At 33.8% G+C, this 24,840-nt stretch overlaps 1 protein-coding gene and 1 long non-coding RNA gene across 6 annotated transcripts in view; one reads left to right on the forward strand and one right to left on the reverse strand.

The window, feature by feature from the left end:
* Positions 1-1,217: 1,217 nt before the first annotated feature.
* Positions 1,218-8,545, reverse strand: LOC148608730 (uncharacterized). The gene is made up of 2 exons (XR_015914595.1): positions 2,220-8,545; positions 1,218-1,602 (listed from the first exon to the last, which is right to left on the reverse strand). It is a non-coding gene; the product is annotated as an uncharacterized LOC148608730 (long non-coding RNA).
* Positions 8,546-9,059: 514 nt separating this feature from the next.
* LOC148608731 (sodium- and chloride-dependent glycine transporter 2-like) overlaps positions 9,060-24,840 on the forward strand; it is a 50,256-nt gene continuing 34,475 nt past the window's right edge. The window contains exon 1 of one of the 5 annotated variants that reach the window (XM_088541341.1): positions 9,060-9,187. In XM_088541341.1, coding sequence (XP_088397467.1) covers positions 9,086-9,187 — 102 coding nt within the window. In that variant the 5' untranslated portion in view covers positions 9,060-9,085. The other 4 variants (XM_088541340.1, XM_088541344.1, XM_088541342.1 and 1 more) reach the window with 4 other exon arrangements.

Below are 24,840 nucleotides of genomic sequence, written 5' to 3' on the forward strand. Positions count from 1 at the left end.
TTTTCGAATTGGCAGTTGAAGATGTTTGCTTTTTCAAATGGATTTTCAGTGAGTGTGCCATTATTTCATAGTGCTGCTATGCCGTTGTTGTCGTTTTTTCATACCTTTGAAGTAAGTAAAGAGATTTTTTGGATGTTTTCCTGTTTTCACCAGGCTCGCGTGCTAGCAAGTCAAATATAAAGTTTTGGATGTAGCACCAGTAGGCTTTTCTTATATCTTGTGATGATTATTTTATGATGTTTATATTCCTTTGTATATTCTGCACTCTTGTTTTTTTTTCATAAAGAAGTTTTGATTGGTTAATTTTTTAGTCTGAGTTTGTTGTCAATCCAAGTAGTTTCTTTCTGCTTGTTTTGTGGGATGCTGTCATCAATAGGCTCAGAGATAAAAACTGAAAAACGGGATGAGCTTCGTAATCGATAGATTACCTATGTTTTAAATGACTGACTCTTATTATCAAGTTTTCGATAACGTTTCATAATTCATCAACAATGTAGAGGAATGCTATTTATTTTGGGAATAAATCTTGGCACTTAAACTGTCCTTACCATAAGTAAATCCCCTTAATCTACATATTTCATTGGCTTTGAACAAGTTTTCAGTTAAGTTCAATATCTCAGAAACTACCAGTAGTTAAGGGTCGATAGTTGGTCACTGGATATATCTTGGATAGTCACCAACACATATGTCATGATTACGAGAATTAGGTCACCCTGAAGTTTTTATGATAGCATGATTGAATTTTCATACATTAGCGACCACAGTGGTGGAAGTACATGTATGCTTGGTCAGTCAGAAAGTGGATATAACTTGCTGGATAATAACTAACATCCGCACCAGGATAAAGTCGCCTTGACGTGTATTTTCTGCATGATTGATTTTAAGTTTTTGGTCATTGTCATCTCAGCAACAAGTTGCAGACAGGTTGACATTTCCAATTAGTCAGTGGGTACATCTTACATATAGGTAGTAACCTTGCAGGAAAAAAGTTATCTTGAAATACATCTTCCGCAGAATTGATTTGATCAAGGTTTTTGTTAATGGCTATATCTATGTTCGTGTTGGACGGGTGCTTAACATTCTGCACATAACACTTGGTTAACGAGCCTTAAACCATCATCCCTGATCCACGGACCAGATACCATCCAATCTCTTATAGCTGTGGAGATATTTCAAGTCAAGTTGAACATGTTACTTAAACAACTCATTTGTGTGGCTTTTTATATTTTTTTTTTTTTTTTGTTTTTTGAAGAAAGACCAAGCCCTTCTTTCACCTTTGTGCTTTTAGCTAGAGATCTCTAAGCATACCCCTAGATGGAATGTGTGACGGGTGGGAAGCAAGAGAGTAACTTTGATGTTTTCCAGAACTTGAAATATGTATTTCATGAGTGGTCACACGTACTTTTCAAACGGTATTCCTCCATTTTCTATTGTTTTGATATTTAGGAAACAATACCACACCATGGGAGCCTGAGCAATGAGAAGTGTGTGCAACGCTAGCATTCTGTGTAATAGGTATGGCCTCCCTGAAGATGCGGCTGTTGATGAGTTGTGCCTTATTTTGTGCTGATTCCAATCTGATACAAAAGCTTTTATATCTTTCTAGAAAAATAAGCAAATATTATCAATAATCAGATTACTAATTTCCTAATCCGCTGGGGTAGTTATAAAATGCGAAACGAAATCGAAACGAATCGAAGTGAAATCTATAAACTGCGAAACGAAACTGTAAAATGCGAAACGAAGGGAAGAAAAAAATCATTAATTTGTCACGCAAGAGTTGAAACGTGTTTCGTATAATTTATCGCTAACGCTCATGGTAAAATTTTAGGCATAAATCGACTAACCATAGTATAATCCAATCCCCAGAAATTTACCCTTCCATGAATAGACCCTTTTTGCTAACAATGGGTTAGTCTACGCATGCTCAATATACATTTCCGCCAGGAAAATTTTTTTGTTCTACCCAAGCCCTACCTCGTGGAAGTGTATATTGAGCATTCTCATTAACTTACCACAAAATGGTCTATTATGTGTTAAATAAACTATGAAGGAGACGTTATATTGTGCACGGGAGGTAGACAAATCATTTACAATCATGACCAGCTTGTACGCCCATAAAACATTATAGAAAATGAATCTAGGATCATCTAGAAATGGGATTTCTCTTGCACTCGCGAAAACTTTTAGAACTTGTAACAACTAAGATTTATACATACCTGAATAAGCTCCATAAAACAAAATTGAATTAAGTTTACGTCACGTCCAAGATTGATCCGTTGAAAAGATTATAATGTTTCAGCAGTTTGAACAGATTTATCCAAAACTCCGCACACTGTTTGCGGAACATTGCCCACAGCGATTCAATTCTCTGATTGTGTAGCCCCGTGCAGGCCCGGGTGTTAAAAGAATAGGCCTGCAGCAGCGCTAAGCTTGTCGTATAAGGCGACTAAATAGTGCTCAGAAATCTAGCCGGGGGCTAGGCGCTCTGCCCACAGAGCAACTGGGATGTGTGCCCCAGGTGGTGGAATGGAGTACCCCTGGCGTGTTGCATGCTGGGGTTGTCAGGCTATAATACGGAAAACCTGACCGCAAACCATAGTGGTGCACCGTGTTGGGAAAGATGCCACGTTCCTTCCACGTTAAAGAACCTTGCTGTGGTATTCGATAGGAGTAGGAACCTTTGCGCTCCGCCACAGGAGGCTAAATTGCCCGACCTTACCCATCCCCCCTTTTTCCAGTGGCAATCAAAATTTGTCGACCCTATTATCCTTGTGACCCATCCTTTCTTTTTTTCATTTCATGTTCACTTTATCATCCATTTCATGTTCATTGTCTGAATATAGCTGAAATATTGCTGCTCGGACGTTAAACTCCAACAAACAAACAAACAAACTGATTGTGTGTACTTGAGCCGTAAATATAGCACTTAACCGAATGGATACTATTTCGGTGGAAGAATCGCTGCATATGTTCAACAAACTTATTTTCTGTTCCAAAGTCACTTCTGACCGATTTCGGGCATTTCAGTCCTACGACAGCTTCGATATAGTATCCTGCTATAACTTTTGGGTCATTGTTCGTTATTCCAGCCTTCAACCATATAAGTTTTCTAGAAAAACTATCTATACATCCGTGAATGGTTATGCCGAAAGGTTTGAGTTAATCGTACTCGTCTATATGCCAAATGCTGTTGGGTCCACAAGATATGTACTCTCTGCATTTTAACTTGCGTCTTTTCCGAAATTCAACACCTTGCCTATCCAAAGCTTTCGGAATAACACCAACGTTTTCCATGCTAATCACTAAGTTGTTCTTTATACACTGTTGATGAACAAAGCGATATCCATGTGATCCATTTGTCTTCGTCAGAAACGATTGAATAAAATCATAGCATCTTTCTATACTTGATTGTTTGCGTTTATAAAGCCCAATAGAATTTGCAATTCGACGTAAATGCCGTGTACTAATACAGATATCATGTTTATCCTGAAGTAAAAGCTTCATTTCTGAGTAAGAATATCCGTGTCGGAAATAGGAATACAGAGATGGAAGCCACCATTTTTCCATATTCTAAGAAAAATCTGAAAAAGAAATATTAATATGTTTACATCGGCGCTGGACTTTTTGGGTACAGTAAAGCAAAATATACAATAATTTTTTATTGGTAGCAATTAAAACATCTTGAATATTTCTTAAAAAATCGAAAAGATTAATTAATTTGATTAACATAACTACCGATAAATTAAATTTGCACATGCATGTGCACCGCAGCATGGAATGCAACCGCCACACATATGCACACTCTGCTAGAGAGGGAATATAGCAACTTTCTCCTGCGATAAGTTAAAATGTGCATTTTGATATACATGCTTGATTTTATGTTACATGTACCAATAGCAGAATTTGGGCCTTTCACAACTTAGTATTTCGATTGAAAGAGCTTTCTATCTATCAGAAAATCGGGCTTTCATCAACACCCATCAGATAGCCGCTCATTGATTTATTTTTGCATTTGCTCTTTTGCGTTTTCCAAAATAAAACATATTTATGACTCCCTTTTCTGCATTCATTTGATCTATTAGCATTCTGCTTTTCTATACATTTGTAAAGTTCTGTCAGCCCTATTTTGCGTTTCAGTCATTCTACTCCGATCGAATTCCAGTAAGCTATGTAACAATTTATTCTATTCTTTTTGAATAAAAAAAACAAATTAATATATAATTGAATTAAAATAAAATTAATCACCTGATATGGGGTTCCACAATGCAATATATTTATACACATAATCTCTCATTTTATTTATTTATTTTTTACTATAATTATTTTTTTTTACTTTTGTGAATCATGTACACATATGCATATGAAACATATCTACCGCGCCGATAGCTCCAGTCGTGGGTAGTATAATGTCGCGTGCGTTCTTCTTAAAAAAAAAACTCCCAAATAATAATTTTTTTATTTTTTATTTTCCTTATTTTACTACTTTGGCTTACAAATACATTTTTTTATTTGTTTCTTTGGGTTAACTTCTGGCTGTTCTCCACGCGTAAATTTTGGATTTACATTTACACTTGTTAAATTCTAAAAGTTGACCAATCTAACCAATGATAATCAATCCAGTTTTCAAACTTATTAAACAAAAATTGGTCAACCCATTCACCAGAAGCTTGAGCTGGAACGGTCTCGTGTGGCGTTATTAAAACTGCGTACTTATGTCGTGTGCTAGCACGGTAAAATCCAGGAACTATGCCCGGCTAGACAAGGCAGTCTAAATTTACATACACTTTTTGGCTCGGCATAAATTTTTCGGCATTCTAAAAAAACATACACCTTTGGTAACTGAAACTCCAACATTATCAATTATTAAATTTGCACTTCACCTTTGAATATTCACTAAACCACACCCATTTGACTCTAAAACGCATACACTTTTTGGCAAACTAAATCACACAGGTCTTCCGCCTTCTGGGTCCGACTGGTTGTCCTTTTCGCTTCTCCATCCAACTTGGCATTTTCCTCCTTTACATGGTCCATTTTTAAATTTCATATTTACTATTCACTATTTAATTTCTAACATTGCAGCTATTCATAATTTATATTACCTTTTTCCTATTTTTTTAAACAACTTTTTTTGGTTATAAATACAATTTAAATAAATAGAAAAATTATTTAAAGCCCACCAAAGTGGGCCGTCCATGCGAAACCCGACAGGGTAGTCAAGGACGTTAAAAAACCCCTTAGTTAGTTTTATTCTTTTTTGTTTTTTGTTTATTCTTACGTTTGTTATTAACACAAACTACAGATACTCTTAGTCATTTTATATCCCTTTGATTTCGATTTTTTTGTCTCTTTCAGTTGCATGTTCTATACTTGTAATTGCAGAGATGCGTATAAGTGTCTAGTTCTTGTTATCTTAACCGGAAATTCATGATTTCGTTTTGTTTCTACATTACCCGATCGACGGAAAACGTTCCAAACGTTCAAAAAGTGAAAGTTCGACAAATCGCTAGACATTTGTTTTGGTCAAATTTTATCCGTTTTAAATGGTCAAATACTTATGCAAATTTGCATGAAGAATAGATCGTATTTGATTAAGCTTTTAACTATTTTTTCCTATTTACATTCAAGTGATCTGCTATTCTTTCCGAAATAATCAGCAAAATGACACTTTTATGAGCTATTACTCTAAAAAGGATCAACAAATTTTTCTGAAATTTTAACAAATGACAGACCTTATTATTGCAACCATTTTTTCTCAATTACATTAATCATCAATCTGTCATTGTTTTCTTGATAATCTGCTATAACTGGAAAAAATCACCAAGAATTACTCTTTCAATTGTCGTAACTTCAAGAAGGATCAACACATATTTCTGAAAAATGCACCAGGAATAGACCTTACAATGCTCAACAATTTTCAAATGTTATTTGAATATCAATCTGCTTCCGTTTTCTAAATAATAAGGAAAAACTGGAAAAATTCACACACAAAAAATGACACTTTCAAGGACTCTAACTCCAATAAGAGTTACATTTTTTGTCTGAAATTTGAACCAACGATAGATTTTAATGTTTGGGGGTTAGGGAATAGTGAGGTAGTGTGCGTTAAGAGGCGCTTTACCTTTTCGGGATCAATCTCTTTAAGTCACTGTGACCATCACGTCTTGACTCCTTAGTCCCCTTGTGCAGAATGAGAGTTGTGTGTACGGAATTATAAATATGTTGTGGGTACGAGATATTATCTTGTGGGAACGAGATATTTATCTTGTGGGAACCACATATCTTGTGCGAACGAGATAGTTATCTAGTGGGAACGACATATTATCTAGTGGGAACGACATATTTTCTTGAAGGAACAATATATGTATCTTGTGGGAACGACAAACTTATCTTGTGGGAACTACATACTTTCTTGAGGGAACAACATAAATATTGATTATGTTGTGGGAACGACATATATTATCTTGTGGGTACGATATAGTTATCTTGTAGGAACGACATATTATCTTGTGGGAACCACATATTATCTTAAGGGAACGATATATGTATCTTGTGGGAACGAAATAGTATCTTGAGGGGACGACATATTTTCTTGAGGGAACGAGAAACTTATCTTGTGTGAACTAAATACTTTCTTAAGGGAACAACATAATTTTTTTTTCATGGCCGCATTCTGCCACCGTAGGAAACCGACACATGTATGTATCATCATGTACATGTAGCCCAATGTCTCAGCTTTACAATGGTACCAAGAAAGTTGCGGTAAAACTTCAGGTTGCGGTAAAATGAGACAAGTACGCGCCTGAAATGAAAAATATGTTGAATACATCGATAATTCAAACAGTAGTACCCAACATGTCTATTGTACAGCGTTTATATGCCAAAAATTAACATTTGAGTTCATGTTGAGGCATTTTTTTTTCATATGTAGGGGTGGCAATTTTCCACCTAACTTGACTTGGAAAAGTTCAAATATTTATTACTTGTGCTCATTTTGAAGCTAAAACACTATATTAATGTACTGTATCACACAAAAGCTTGTTTAAACTACGGTAGTAGAAAAAGAGACAATATCGTGTGATATAGCATCCTCCCAAGTCAGGGTTTTGAGTCCACCCTCGCTCCCTCAAACCCCTGACATCACTCATTCATATTTAGCGGGTATCGTCCAGCCAATTCCGATTGGTTGCTTCTCCGGATGAGAAGCACCAATGAAAATCGATTTAACATAGAATGTCTGTGGAATGGTAAATAATAATACGAGATAATGGACGATCCGATATAGTAACTGAAAGTTGTATGATGTCACAAATGATGCAATATGAGCAAAAATGATAACTGTAGATTCTGTTTAGAGTCTTTACTGAAAAAAAAATGACGTTACATGTAGCCACTTTGTAAGTTATATCGAAGAGTTTCTATTACGAGTGATTTGATTGGATTGTGGATCCGGGTAAAATTTAAGTAACTCACTAGATGGCGCTGGACGACACCCGCAAAATATGAATGAGTGATGTCAGGGTTTGAGGGAGCGAGGGTGGACTCAAATCCATGACTTGGGAGGATGGTGATATAGAAGAAATTCTGAAACTCTGAAGATTACCCTTTTTACGATTTTATTGCAATTGTCACCCCAAAAAGAAAATCTGAGCGCCTCAATTGATCGGATATATTAGGTACATCATTATCTTAATTATGAATGCCTAAAATATGAGTTTTACGGTGTCGGTATGATTTGAACGAGAAATATGTTTGATACTTAGACCATTTTTCTACAGGTAGAAGTATTATTTTTAACATTTTTTGAAAATTGTTTCTTGAAAATTAATTTTTCGTGGTTCATTAGTGTAGAAAATTAAGTTATCTATCGAATGATCATACCAAATTTGAGACGTTTCACTTGAGCTATAACTTGTAGAGTCGAATTTATGTGAATTTTGACCGAATCGAAAATCCCATTTGTTGCATTTTTTGATAAATTCTGACTACGAAAAAGTCCAAAATTCATTAAAAGAACCCCAGAAGTATAAATTGTGAAAATACTAAACAGAAAATGCCAAATAAGCCATTTTTTACTGAAGCATTAATACTCTAGGGGTTCGACATTGAAAAATATGTAAATTTAAGCGATTTTTTGGCGGGGTAGAGGTACTTTTTTTTCGTTTTACTCCATAAGCATAAGTTTTACAGCAATTTTCATGGTGCCATTGTAAAGCTTACACATTAGGCTACACGATGATACCTATATTTGTTAGTTTGTTCACACATGCTATCACAGAAAGGCTTAGACGCTCATACAATTGAGTATCAAAAATCTTGGCTCTTTGACCCAGTGTTGTACAAATATAGTCTTAAACTGAAAAAGGGCCCGAGAATATTCCTTGGCGACAAATTGATTCGATAATGGAAGGTATATGGTACCTAAAAATCACAATGAAGTTAATTAGTGTGGGTGCACGGTGGACCCTCCAAGCCCATGGACTAATAATATGGCATACATGCATAACTACAATAAGCAGCAAAATAAAATATCAAGGGTAGCGCATATAAAGCAAATAATAGCAAAATAAGTATACATGCTAAAACATAAAATTGCAGAAAGCATATATTTACCAGTTGGGATCTTGGTCTGGACAGCAAGGGCTGGTATTTACAAGAGCTACATACAGAAATATTTTCCCCACCACACCAACTAGAAATGTAGGACCTCAATAAATTAAAAGAGCTCATATTCCTGTCTTGAACTACCACCGCCCGCTGTGTGCATGCCCTATGATTCATAACTCGAAAGTGTTAAGAGTCTTACGGAGGTCCCTACTTGCAAGGTGTGGAAAAGTAATCAAGGGAACCAAGGTTATAGCGGTAATCAAAAGAATGTAATCCAGGCACTAAGACCAGACATGGAAAACAGACATACACAAAGAACATAGAGTAACTAAAATCATACATACAAAGTAACAAAAGCAGATGAGCAACTCGGACTCCACTAAAAACTGTGGAGACGCACATGACACAAACTGCGTTCCGTAGAATTTGCTCGGCTGTGTCCGTATATGGTTCCGAATTTCCGCGGTAAAAAAACATGTCGTCTCACAGCACCAACGATTCAATGAGCAGACGAACGAATGGCGAAGATGCTGGGGATGAAATAATTGACGATAACGAAGCCCAGGTTGATCTTCTGGTAAGTAGATACCAGTTACGTTCCCTCTTAACCCCGTCTGATAGCGTATTTTCACGAAACATGGCTTACTCTTTCAACCGTGTCAGACAATAACAAAACAGTCGACACGTGGTCCTTACAGCATGAAAGGAAATATTTCGTTGTCTACGACTTAGTTTGTATATATCATGACAACGGTTTAGATATGATATGTGAAAATAGTAAGCAAGAGAAATCTTTATTTTCTTTGTTTATTTTTCATATAAAGCTGTTGTCACGATTCCATTCATTCGGGGTCTGTTCAGTAGACCGAAAACAAACATTGCATCATACAGTACATATAACAGTAACATGGTGTCTAACAGGTCATTTAATTTGTACCAATCCTAATTAATTTTTGGTCAACATAGACCCATCACAATTTTATGTAGACTGCACTGTAGATTTTAAAGGAAATTGAGCCAATTTCATCATAGACCTGCTTGATTTTTACGTAGACTCACTCACTCAGTCCGTAGGTCTACTGCTAATTTCTTTCACTGAAGGAGTTACAAAACATATATTAAACAATACAGGTCAGTGAGAACCACTAAATGGTATATTACATCTCAGCTGACATATAATCCACCAATTGACATATAATTCTCTATTTTCTCAAAAAAAATCTTTAATTGAAAATGGAGCATTCTTTTCAGGAAACCATGCTGAAGTGTGATGCCATTCCTGTCATTTCAGGTTCTAGATGTCAACACATCGTGCTGCATTTAATTAAAAATTACATTCCTACGTTCACCTATTGTTATTTTATCCATTTCATTGGCCCTAATTACCAGCCAATGGAAATCAATAATGTGTGCGGTCAATTGAAAATATGTTTTAACTCAACAGGTAAGAGTCAGTTGAAAAATAGCATTTTGACCCTATTTAAGTGCTTGATCATCACTTTTGAAGGTCAATGGAACAGTTGAAACAACAAAAGAGATATTGTAACCAGGCAGGCTCAAGAAATGCAGCATGCTTCAACAAAAAGAAAATACTTTTTTGGGGGCACAGTAAGGGTCATATATTGGGTTTTGTTTTGAAAAGGGATGCACCTTTCTCAGACCAAGATTTGCCCTGTGCGGGTTCGGGTGTCAAAGAATAGGCCTGCAACAGTGCTAAGCTTGTCGTAAACGGTGATTAAATAGTGCTCAGAACCCTGGCCGGTGGTAGGGCGCTCTGCCCTCGGAGCAACTGGGTTGTGTGCCCCAGTTGGTGGAATGGGGTACCCCAGGCATGTTACATGCTGGATCGTCAGGGCATAATATGGACAACCTGACCATAAATCATAGTGGTGCAGCATGTTGGGAAAGATGCCACATTCTTCACATGTTAAAGAACCCATTTGTGGTATTCTGGAGTAGGAACCATAGGGCTCCGCCACAGAAGGCTTAATTGCCCAACCCTACCTATCTCTCCCTATTTCCAGTGGCAATCAAAATTTGTTTACCCCATTATCCTTGTGTCCCATCCCATATTTCATTTCTTCATCATTTCATGTTCATTTTATCATCCATGTTACATGTGTATGTTCATTGCCTGAATATAGTTGAAATATTCTGCTCAACAGTCAATCAGTCAAATAAAGATTTAATTTTGAAAAAAAGTGAATTATATGTGAGTTGGTCTATACTTGCATATGTCAGTTGAGATATGATATATCAATTAATGGTTCTCACTGACCTGCAATATCCAATGCAAATATTCTGAATAGACTGAAAATACTTATACATTCAGGGCTCAAGCTACTTGAGAAAAACTGGGAGAATTGACTTTTCTTTCAGAGAGACCTTAGGGAGAAGTGGGGATGAACAGGGAGAAGTGAATGCGTATGAGCATCATTTACTAATGTTTTCTTAAAATTATATGCGTTACATGTTACTTACATGCACACGATATAAGCAAGCATTTTCATATATTCATTTTCTTTTATTGAGATATGTTGGGTGTTACTTTTTACTTGTTACTTACATATGTAAGTAGCTAAATATTTTGAACAAAATGAAATTAGCCTGCTGACTGAATGATTGACTCTATTATATATTCATGAAATTGAATTTCTTATCTATACCTCTACCCTTACCTAATTATTATTGCAAATTTAATATATGATTGAGCTTCTTGCAATGCATTGTCCTATTGATTTTGTCTTTTTTTTGCAGCATTAGAATAGAAAATTTTCAGGCTGTGACATTCTGTTGGAATTTTCATTTTGTTCTGTTTATTTCCTGATCCCACTTGATCCATAATGATATCTTGTTCAAAATATCCAGCCTCTTGATATAAGTTGATAAAGACTCAATAGTCATGTTAAAAATTTATTACTGACAAAATCAAGACTGATACTTAATATTGACACATATTGTAGCTGTCGGTACAAACTTGTCTCAAGCTTAAAAACGTTCTGTGGAAAAGGAGAATTTACTGTTCTGTTATGAAACGTGACGATCAAAAGAAACACTTTGGGTTTTCTACCGAATTATCTATTGAGATAAATTTAACCTAAGTCCAAAGAACCCGCAGGACAAATTTGCATGTTTCGTAACGAAATGTGAAAGGTAAAACATGAATTATCGTAAGCTGGAGTGAAAAATGTTCTTTCTGTATCCAGTCTTAAATGTTTGAAACAAGAAGCTGATTGAAATACTTGCTTGTAACTGATAATTCGATAGATTTCAAAAATTTTTACAATTTATTTTCTAGAACAGCACCATTTTTTTATATATTATTATGGAAAGAGAGAAAACTCTGGTCAAAATACCACTAAATGACAGAGTACAGTCCCGATCATGGGCGATGTCTGAAAATGAGAGGGCGATTTCACTTCGCTTTTGGTGTTGTCTGAGGGCAAAGTCAGTGACTCCAGGGTGACTGTTTCACCCAAATCACTCAGTAGCGTGAGCCGTGATACATTTATATATAGAGTTTTGATAGATATTTAGACTTGACGTTGTACACATACATTTGTGGTACCTGTAGTATACATGTAGGGTGTTACTCCAGAGTACCACAGGAAGTAAATATATCTCTCACTGAGGTGGCAGTTACATGAAATTTGAAAAAGTTTAAAAAGATCAAAGAGAAAAGGGAACAAAATAAGTTATTCTTCTTTAGGTATACAGTATGCAATCAGACTTTTGAATATTTAAAACTGTAAGTGTTGCATGTGTGGACAAAAAATAAACAAATATTTACAACTCAATAATATAAGTGCTAGAAATGAGCAATGTGATGAAAACTATGTACAATGATCAAGGTATTGTTTAGATTATAGCACAAAGAGCAGCTGGGGTAATCTGTTATCTGAAGCTATCTATAAATGGAGGGTTAACAAGTGATGCAGGGAGTTGGTTCCACTGAAGTATGTTGTAAGGGAAAAATGAATGCTGGTATGCATCTCTTGAAGTATGGATGTGTCTGTCTGAGATGATGGTTTTTTCCTGATTCTTGAATTTGATGGTATAACATCTAGATGGTTTTTGATTTTATAGAGCATAATTTATCTCGTTCATAATTTTTGATGTGATATGGCTGGTAACCCTCACATTTTACAGAATTCTATTTGGTTCAATTCAACATATGAACACATGTAAATACAATGTATGAGGCAGGTGTAACCTGTAAGAAAACAAAGTTGAATATATTGAATTTTTAAAGCAATAATTTATGCTTTTTATAATTTTGCATCAACTATATTTTTTTTCATAATTTATCTAAACTTTCCTAAATTATATTTTTGTTAAAGATACGAAACAAGTTAAAGATTCTTACCAGTACTTCCGGGTGTATTACCTGTAAACTTCCTGTCAGACTGAAATTGGGCTGTCAGTGCTTCTAAGGCCAAAGGTTAAATTTATATTGATTACCATTAGTCCTCTATTACCAATACAATACATAAGACAAAACACACACAATATGATTTTTCAGGAAAATTAAGGAACCAGGATTAGAATGATAGTAAAAAAAGAACATGATCCAAGTATAAAAACTAGACAAGAAAAATAGATACGCACAATAAGAAATTGACGTATATCATGCATATAAAAACAAAAGTGAATGGACAAACCGGATAATATGAATTATTTGCATAAAGATGTATTTCTTTAATTTCATTTTGGCATATATTAATAATATGGTATATACCATTGGACAGGTGACAAAGATAGGAATTTTAGGTTCTTCCATGAGAAGCCACCTTGACAATTTGATTATATACAAAATGTATTTAAAACTTAATTCATAAATTTTTTTGCTTAGAGCAACCTTTCAAATGCACAAATGTATACCCTATAACTGGAAATTTTTGCAGCAATATATTTTTTATTTCGCATTTACCAAATGACCCCATAAACTAAATTGTAAAAATAAATTCCATTTAGAAAATCAGTGACAAATTTCCCTTAGTACTAGTAAACTTGTATATCTACATGTAGATAATCAATGAGGTTTATTATTTTTATAAGCTCACCTTGCCAAAGGCCATGTAAGCTATTGCCATTACTTGGCGTCAGTCAACGTCTTCATCGTGAACAATTTTTCAAAACTCTTCTCCTCTGACAATACTTGACCAATTGAAACCAAACTGGTATAAATTGGTTTTGGTATAAATGTTTCTAGGGATATCCTGCATAGTACTAAAGTTGGGATTTTTGATCCGTCGAAAAACATGGCTGCCGTTACTAAAAATAGAACATACAGGTCAAACAGTAGTTTTTTACATAATTCTGACAGGATAAAAGTGTTCAGCATGATGAGATCTATCTGTTGTGAAATTTTTGTTTTAATCTGTTCAGCCATGTTGGAGTAATTGCTCGTTTTCAACGTTTTTTGTTATTTTTAATGTTATTTCATTCAAAAATATTTTCCTCTGACACTACCTGATCAAATGGAACCAAACTTGGTACAAATGTTCCTAGGGGTATCCTGCATAGAACTGATGTGGGGATTATGGATCTGTCGAAAAAACATGGCCTCTGTTACTAAAAATAGAACATAGAGGTCAGACAGTATTTTTTTTGCATAATTATCTCCAAAACTGTAAGGTTTAGCCAAATTTTTTTAATAGCTGAAATGATCTTGATTTTTAGGACTACAAAAGTCTTCAGGGATAAAAGTCGTCAGACAACTCCTTGTAAGAGTTTTTGCCCTTGAAAGGGAAAAATGATGGGGTTTTTTGGTTTTTTTTTTTTTACAGTTTTCAGACAATATCTTGAAAACTTCGATAGATAGAAACTTTCATTGCTGAAATGATCCTTATGATAAGTTCTACCAAAGTCTTTGAGTCAAAATTGTTGGACAACTTTTTGTTAAATTTATTGCTCTTGAAAGACAAAATTCATAAGGTGAGGAATTCAGGCCCCTGCGAGCCTCATGTTTTAATTTTTTTGTCGGTTTCGGGACAATTATAGTATAATTTTGCTTGACAATGTGATTGATACAAGAAGATACCATAATAAATGTCAGACAGATATTTCCTACAGTTCACATATGCTATAAGCAATCATTTCCTTTCACATTGGGGCAGATTTTAGTGGATAGGGATACCATTCTTGGCTCATTAGAAAGATAAGATGCTACATAAATGTGTTTGAATATACAAAAGCTTGTTTGAAGTAGAGTACTTGAAAAGCTTTGCCCATTTACAGGTGAAATGGAAGAAAATATGAAAATATGAAAATTCCCCATTTTATGAAAAACTCATTTTTGTCAGCTTGAAACTCACCTGAAATGAGAAGATATGTTGAATACATCGATAATTAAAACAATAGTACCCAACATGTCTTTTTTACATAGATCAGTGTTCTGCCAAGGCTGTGTATTTGCATACTTCACGCATAATTTTTGGAAATCACTCATAAAATTTGCTTCTATTTATAATTTTCACGCTTAAAAATTCATCGGTAGCTCAGGTACACAAAGTTTTTGTGAGGCCTCGGGGCGTATCATATTTTCAAATGTTAGCAATAACTTCCGGTTACGGGCTTTTTAATTTAAACACAACAAGCATGTGGTGCTTGTTTAATGTGGAAATCTAAAATTTTAAAAGCATAAAACAACGTGGCAGCCGCTAGTGCCAAGAAAAAGCGAATCACCAGTTTCTTCTTGAATCTGGTTGGCTACATGGCCACAGACAAAAACAATGACAAGGGTGCAGTTGTAATACAAGAACAGCCTTTCTACGACGAAGACATCCAGATCGTCACTGACCAGGGCGAAAACAGTACCACGAAATCCCTAAATAATCACCAGAATTTTTGCCATGAATAGCTGAGTGACCCATGCTATCGCGAATTCCTAACATACGACAATGAAACCAAATCAATAAAATGTTCCCTGTGTATCAGACTAACAAAAACAATGCCCATATCATGAAAGCCATATCCACAAAAGAATCTGGATTGTTGTCAGCATTCAAAACAATGTTTATGGTAAAAAAAGATATGGCAGTCCATCAAAACAAAGATATGCTTGATTTTCTTGAATTTCAAGAGTGTGATGAGGTTTCTTCGCTATAAAAGTTTCTTTATACTTTTGTTCACATAATGACATTTATGTTGTTCACTTGTTGTTGATTTTGTTTTAACCAATAAATTCAATTAAAGTTAGTCTCTTACCATGGATAATTTAATGTACATGTCAATGTGTCCTGCTAAAAACAGCTCTAAAGGTAATTATGATAAATTCATCATCTTTATAATTCTCGTGAGACACTGACAAATGCACAGTTCACAAACATAAACCAATGTGACATGAACATATACAAAAGACCATTAAATCAAGTACCAAGGGAAGTACAGGTAAATACAGGTATTTAGTAAACTCTTTTGACAATTTTTATTGACCTGAAAAAAAAAAAAACTCACCCACCTTTAAGAAATTCATCCACATAATTTAGACGTATAGGTGAAATTTATCCCATTTTTCAAAAACCTTGGCAGAACATTGATCAATAATAAAAAAATTAAAATTTTGGTTAACATTTAGGTATTCTTTTCATGGGTGGGATGGCAATTTTTTTAACTAATTGGACTTGGAAGAGTTCAAATATTTATTACTCAGGCTCATTACAAAGATAAGCCACTATTTAATTGAAGTTGAATATACAAAAGCTTATTTGAAGCACGATATTTGAAAAAAAATTGCCAATTATAGGTGAAATGGAAGGAAAAATGAATGTCCGAAAATTCCCTTTTTTATGAAAAACTTCTTGTCACATTGAAACTGATAAATACGCTCCTGAAATGAAAATTTATGTTTGATACATCGATAATTAAAACAATAGTACCCAACATGTCTATTGTACATCATTGATATGCCAAAAATTAATATTTGAGTTCATGTTGAGGCATTTTTTTTCATGGGTAGGGATGGCAGTTTCCCACCTAACTTGACTTGGAAAAGTTCAAATATTTATTACTTGGGCTCGTTTTGAAGCTAAGACACTATATCAATGTACCGTATCACACAAAAGCTTGTTTAAACTATGGTAATCTAAATAAAAAAAAGACAATTTTGAGTGATACAGAAGATAATTCTGAAATTCTGAAAATTCACCTTTTTTTCAATTTTATGGTAATTGTTACCCCAAAAAGAAAATATAAGCTCCTTAATTGATCAGATATATTGGGAACATCATTATCTTAATTATGAATGCCTAAAAATCTGAGTTTTATGGTGTTGGTATGCTGTGAAATCTGTTTGATTCTGAGACCAGTTTATTGGGAAAGGAGTAATATTTTTTTACATTTTTTTGAATATCCTTTCTTGAAAATTAATTTTTCGTGGTTCATTTATGTAGAAAATTAAATTATATATCGATTGATACCAAATTCGAGACGCTTGAGTTGAGCAATAACTTGTAGAGTCAAATTTATGTGACTTTTGACAGAAAAATCGAAAATCCCATTTTTCACTCTTTTTGATAAATTCTGACTATGAAAATCAACAAAATTCATCAAAAGGAACCCATGAAGTATAAATTGTGATAATACTAAACAGAAAATCCCAAATAAGCCATATTTTACTGAAGCATTAATACTGTAGGTGTTTTGACTTTGGTAAATATGTCAATTTAAGCCGTTTTTTTTTTGTTTTTGTTTTGGCAGAGTAGTGGTATATACCTTTTTTTTTTTTTTTTTTGGCTGGGTAGTGGTACGTACTTCTAATTTTACCACAAAACTTTAAGTGTTACCGCAACTTTCTTGGTACCATTGTAAAGCTGAGGATCATTGGGCTACATGATGATACATACATATGTCAGTTTACTTTGTTCTGTAGAAAGAAGTTCGTAGAATCAAAAAACTTTAAAAATTTATTTTTATATAGGTATAAAAAGTAGCCAAAAATACAAAAAATGCATCAATTTCACAATTTCACAGCTACATGTAGTAGATTAGAGATTTATTTTATGATATGAAAACAGGATGGGTAATTAAGATGCTCTGTATTGATTAAATGATTCTTGTGACAGTAGTACGGAAAGGTCAAGAGTCCAGCTTAAGAAAGCTATTAAGACTATTTTTGGCTAGGTGAGCTATTCAGGTTCTCTAGATCCTCTGATTTAAAATAAGTTATTTAAATGTATCCAAGTACTTACAACAGCTTCAATAAGTCAAAATATTTTAATTTGAAGTATACTGCTATTCATTGCTCCATTCGAAGAGTAAACTAGTCTGTTGGGTTAGGTAGTAACTCTCCTTTGCTCAAAATTAAAAAAAAACGAAGTCAGAAACATTAAAAATATTTTTTAGGTCAGCATTGCAAAATAGTTACTTGCCAAATTTGGGTGACTCAGTTGGAAATATTGCAAGCTATTTTAGACTGCACTTGCTATTTAGGCTTCAGTGTAAAAAAAATGAGTTCCAACACTGTTATTCCAGGTTTTTAAGTGATTCTGGATGCAGGCCTCATACAATGAAATTTGTAATATTGTTCAGTGTTTTGTTTTACATGCATTGAATTTGAATGCCAAATAGTGAGATGTTCATTTGTAAGTTACATATACATGTACTTCATTTTCACTGAAAAAAATGAAAGTTCATGGCAATACTATTTATCAGGCTAATCAATAATTATGTATTTTGTAACAGATGTACTTTTTATAGCATTGCAATACTGTATGTATTTGAATCTCTTGTGAGGTAATCATATCATTGAAACTAATGTTTAATAAATACTTTATTATAAGTTATATTATAATGACATCACAATTAATGGTGATTACTATTATTGGAGACCTTGGTGCTGTGAGGGAATTATGCAGCATAACAGCTGATAACATCAAACTGGCAAACATTGGAAATGGAATTGTGGCTGCTTTACAGCTTAGCTAGTGTAAATGCATTGACATTGGGGCTATGATAGTAGGTGGGCTTGTGGCTATGATAGTAGGTGGGCTTGTGGCAAAAATCAATTTTTAATTTTTTTTTTATTCTACGAACTTCTTCTTTCTACAGAACAAAGTAAACTGCAATATGTATCATCATGTAGCCCAATGATCTTCAGCTTTACAATGGTACCAAGAAAGTTGTGGTAACACTTAGGGTTTTACGGTAAAATGAAAAAAATGTACCCCTACCCTGCCGAAAAATCGCTTAAATTGACATATTTTCCAATGTCAAAACCCCTAGAGTGTTATTGCTTCAGTAAAATATGGCTTAATTGGTATTTTCTGTTTAGTATTATCACAATTTATACTTCTGGGGTTCTTTTGATGCATTTTGGCGATTTTCGTAGTCAGAATTTAACATAAATAAGTTCTTTAGTGACATCACGTCTAGACTACGGCAATGTGCTGCTGTATGGAATAAACTCCAGCAGCATCAACAAACTACAGCGACTACAAAACACTGCCGCTCAATTGATATCTAGAAAACGCAAGCACAACCATATAACACTGGTCCTAATCTCACTTAATTGGCTACCATTGCACTATAGAAGTCAGTACAAAATCTTACTGCATACCTTTAAGACACTTAACAATTTGGCACCTGTTTACCTGCAAGATCTTGTGAGTGTATACCATCCAACTCGAACTTTACGATCTGAATATCCCAAACTCTAAACAATACTTTGAGCTCGAACGAAAATGTGTGGCGAACGCAGGTTTGACAAAGCACCAGTAACATTATGGAACAGTCTCCCTGATAATATTTGGCATGTGCAATCTGTAGATATTTTTAAAAAACTTGTTAAGACTCATCCTTTTAGACTAGCGTATGGTGACAGTATCAGAGAGTACATATTGTGTCTTCTTGATTCTCAATTAGCTTTTTACTATACAATGTAAATAATGTGCTTTTCATTTTCATCTATTTTTGCTCTTTTTATCATACTTTAAAATTTTTTTTTAAATGTAGATAATTTGCAATTTCTCAACTCTATTTTGATATTCCATTCCTTTTTCAGTGAATTTTCAGCATGCTTGCCTGATATTTTCCCTTTTTTTATGTATATTTTTAGTTCATGATATTTTCGTAGTGTTATATATTCAATGCTTTTATATCTTGTTAGAAATTTTTAACAATGAATTAAATGGTTTTGAAATTTTAACTTATTCTTGTGGGATTTTCTATTATTATAAGTTTTATTTATTTATGTAGTATTTTCTGTATGTTTTTTATATTGTACAGTGCTTAGAGTAAAAATAGGATTTTTTTAAATATATTTTTTACAGTGAGTCTATGGGAGAAACATTCTGAATAACTTTATTGAAATATGGCAAAGAAAAAGCTTTACGATACAATATTTTTAGCTGACAAAAAATAGGACGGGTAGGGTAATTGTAAACGTCTGTCTTTTTGTCCCCTTTCGGCAAATGCCGAGGGGACAAGGGGACTTAGGTTTGCACTCCGTCCGTCAGTCTGTCAGTATGTCAGTCCGTCAGTCACACTTGGTTTTCCTGACTTTTTTTTGTAATGCCTCATCCAATTGATTTCATATTTGGTATATAGTCTTATCATGACAAGTTACAAGTTAAGATCAAATGCCGTTACAGTTGAACGATTTTTACATAAGTTATGGCCCTTGGACATAGAAAATTTCATGAAATTTTATGTTTTCCGGACTTTTTTTTGTAATGCCTCATCCAATTGATTTCATATTTGGTATATAGTCTTATGACAAGTTACAAGTTGAGTTCGAAGGATGTTACGGTAGAATGATTTTTACAGAAGTTGTGTCCCTTGGACATAGAAAATTTCATAAAATTTTATGTTTCCCAGACTTTTCTTTGTAACGCCTCATCCAATTGATTTCATATTTGTTAGCTAGTCTTATCATGACAAGTTAGAAATTAAATTTAAATATTATTGTGGAAAAATGGTTTATATGGAACATAGAACATAGAAAATTACATAAAATTTTATGTTTCATCATTTTGATGCAAATTGCTGCTGTCATTCTACAGGTATTTGCCCTTTAATTCATAATAACAAAGTTTTTTTTGAACTTTCCAGATGATAGAAAGAGAATGTCTTTATGCAGCTTTCTATAATGCAAAAATGTTATTATCTACTGTAAAATGAAGCTCAGGTTTGATTTTGATGGAATTTGGTTTAGCTGTTCAAGAGTTATTTTCTCTTGATTGTTAAAAAATAACACCATCCATTGTTTGTTCACATATATAAAAAAAATCTCATAAAGGCAATGAGTTCAAAGGCCGAAAGGGGACACTGTATTGCATCAGCAATACTGTCAGAATGCTTGTTAAGTAATAAATATTGGTAGCTACTTCTTGCACTCGTAATTTCAGTACTTAATATTCACATATGATTTGCATAATTATATATTTATACTCCACATAATACTGCAGATCTTTGCCTTGTTAACCTCTATAGTGTCATAGTTCTAGCTTCATATGAGATAAAAATGTACCTCTTAAATATGTACCACTTGTGTGTTCTACAAGTATTTCTTGCTTGTATGAGAATGGGAAGTTCACATGAAATGATCAGTTAGCACTGAACATTACCCAATTTCAGATTCAGGCACAGCGGCTCAATACAAGACTATATATGTCATATACATTAGCACGGCCCTGATATCTATAAATTTTCATTGCCAGTTGTTTAATCTGGTTTTTAATCTGGTTCCCTTGGCAATATCATAAGCGACCCTATGACTGCTACAATATACCTCTTAAAAATATCATATACATGTCTGTATGTGTTTTTTTTTTTTTGCTTTTATGAGAACATGAAGTTTACATTAAAAGATGAAATGATCGGTTAGCATTGAATTTATGTAATATTACCCAGTTTCCGAATCAAACACAGTTGACTACATATAGGTCATATATATTATCGGGACCCCGGTATCTATATATATAGCCTTTGACAGTTGTTTTAATCTGGTTTCGGGAAATTGAAAACATACAGGTCATCACAGTTACGAAAGAGTACACAATTATATCAAGGGAACCAAGATTTACCGGAAGTCACCTGATTCTAGAGCATATCACATTCGCGCCATTTTGGATGTTGTAAGTAAGCCAAAATCAGTGACCGAGAATATTTAACGATTAGCGACAGAAGACTTCAGACAAAAACTTATCTTTGATGTCTTGCACTGGTAACAATCAATGTGTTTTAAAGTCTCCTGAATCGGACCCCTTCTGTTTAAGATTAATTTATTGATCTGTTAAATACAGTTAGTAATTTGATTGAAGATTACAATGTATAGAATATTAAATGGAACTTGGTCACTGCTCAAAGTTTTGAATTTCACAACATTAGTTGATACCATTTTGGATTGCATCACCATATTTACATATTTGGAATCCAAAGCAAGTGAATTTGGAAGTGTTCAAAGCTAAATTGGAGCTGTATTTAACTAATTAATGGCTAGTAATCAGCAATGGTCTGAAATTGAAGGCCATGCAAAAGTAAATAAGAAGTATTCCAATCGTAGTATCCCAGATATTGCTGCTGGTACTCCACTAATGGAGGAATCAAATCAGAAGATTCTAGAAGAGGTAAATAAGGCAAAGAAATTAGAGGCAAAGTATTTCACAAACAGGTTTGTTAAGGTTATTGTGTGAAGTCCATTATACCGGTAAATAAAAGTGTAAAGTGGACTCAGAATGTTGAAAGTTTCTCACCATTCATTTAAGGCCAATATACTGCCTTTGGTTGTTTCTTTCACACAGTCTGGTAGGGCCTTTGTCTCATCTGCGTTTTCTGTTCCTTTATTCAATTTCATGTTCAATGATTTTACTGTTAAGCAAATATAATTGCTTTATCCATTCATAATTCATTTTTGTTTTCTGTTATGAATATTTTGTATTTAGTTAAACATCCTCATTCCTGAAGTTTACGTTGTCTTTGTGGTCACCATTTTTTTGTGCTGACTTGTTTTCTGCAACTTCTTTACATGCATGGTCCTGCCATGGAGTTAAATGTCTAAAATAGCCACTTTCTGAATTATTTTTTAAATTGTCTTTCTGTGAAGATTTTAATAATTTGTTTTAGTTGTAAAAGTTCATTAATGACTTGAGTCGTTACACCCCTACTCAAGAAGCTAGTGGTATTTATGAATCACCTTTGCTATATTTCGCTAAATGGAATGATAATGACAATTTTTGTCACAAAGATGTTGGCTTTTTCAGGACACATTGATTTCAAATTTTATATTGGCTTTATATTAAAAGGGCATTTGAAATAAGTAGATGTCAACTTCATGTTTTGTGGGACTTCAAAGAGTGGAATATACATGTACCTAGTACCCTTAGGACAACAATGCATGCAAATTTGTGTTCTGTGGGGTATACATGTACCTAGCACCCTTAGCACAACTGCATGCAAATTCGTGTCCTGTGGGATTTCCAAAAGAGTGGGATATACATTTACCTAGTACCCTTACCACAACAGTGCATACAAATTCATGTTTTGTGGGATTTCCTAAAGAGTGGGATATACATGTACCTAGTACCCTTAGCACGACAATGCATGCAGATTCATGTTTTGTGGGATTACCAAGAGTGTGATATACATGTATCTAGTATCCTAAGCACAACAATGCATGCAACTTCATGTTTTTCCTTACCAACTTCAGGTAACAATTTTTAGCCTTCAATATTATGATATATTTAAACCTGCTAGTGAATTGAATAAGGGCCAGTGCATCTTGTGTCTCAAAGACACATTTTTTGGGGTTTTAGGGAAAGTATATTGGAGGATATATTTGGACTTGATATTTTTGTTCAGTTATATGCCAAATTTGTAAAGAAGCATTCTATTTGTGTATTTATCATTTGGTAGGGGATTGTGTATGTATTGCTTTGCAATACTTGGAGTTCATGAAATTATTGAAAATTTATATAAGTGTTTTTATATAAGAGATATTGCTTAAGTGTTATTATCTGGTGTTGTTTCTAATTTACTGTAGTAGATTGAATATTCTTGTTTTTGGTTTATCAGTATTGTCCTAATGAGGTTCTGGGTCATTATCTAGAACATGAAATATGAACTAAGGATTAGATGAATGTGTTACCAAAAATCAATATTTGGGTGTATAGAAACATGGAACATGAACGGCAAGTAGGATTATATTTTTCTGTCTTCTACATTTAAGAAGGTACCGACAAAACATTTAAATATTTATATTTTCAATCCTAAAAAAAAAAAAATTCTCACATGTAGTTATATGTTTTTTTTCTCAATTTGATTGTGAATTACAATTTCTCAGTATTCAGTGGCAACATGTTGTAATGTGATATGTTATAAATGTGAAAAAGATTAATATAATTGTGGTCTTAACATTTTTTGTAGAGTACAAAATGTATTGATTTAAAATGTCAGATTCAATGATATTTATTTTAAAGTTGTAAAATCAGAGTTGCTTGAAATAGATAGCGAGACAAAATCCTTCATCTTTGTAGATACTGTATATAGAAATGAAGATGTTTATTATCCTGGCCATTGACTATAGATGATGTATTCAGAAATTAGAATGTTAAGTAGCCAGGCCTTTTGCTATAGTTGGGCAGTCATTTGGTTATAGATGCTCTCAGTCTAGGAAAACCAAATTAAGCTGATGGTCTTATTGACTTAATACAAGTACTTGTAGTTATCCAGTCAGAATAAGAACCTATACTTCATTATATATGTAATGGATATATCAGCAATAGTTATAGAACTAGTCATGTACTTTAACACTTTGTTTTGCATTCCATTTTAGGATAAAAACATTTAAGTTTCATTCAGATGTCAGAATTGATGTTTTAAAATCAAATTAATCAAACAAGGGTTAAATTTAACATCATGTTGTCATTTGACTAACATAAGGTTAAAATACAAATGTGTGCATGCTTCAAAAACATGTCTAGACATCATGAATTCATATTCCTGTTTTAGAAAGTTTATTTTCATCCATTTTTACTTTAGAAACCTTTGGGAACTGACACAGTTGCATTGTAGTAGTCAGCAACACTAGAATCTTTGATGTATTTTGGTATTCAAGGTTTGATGATTGATGCACAAGTCCTTTGTTACTTTGATGGATGTTGGTAGATATAATATGTTTGGCATGAAATTGTACAATTATTACTGGACTAAGTTGTCAGGTCAACGCCCTTGGCATTCAACTACCCTTCATGAAATTATTTGCACACTGTGGTCAGGCCAACACCCATGGCA

The sequence above is a fragment of the Perna viridis genome, chromosome 8, assembly GCF_037379345.1.
Source record: "Perna viridis isolate PV_CMFRI_1.1 ecotype Kerala chromosome 8, ASM3737934v1, whole genome shotgun sequence".
Classification (NCBI taxonomy): domain Eukaryota; kingdom Metazoa; phylum Mollusca; class Bivalvia; order Mytilida; family Mytilidae; genus Perna; species Perna viridis.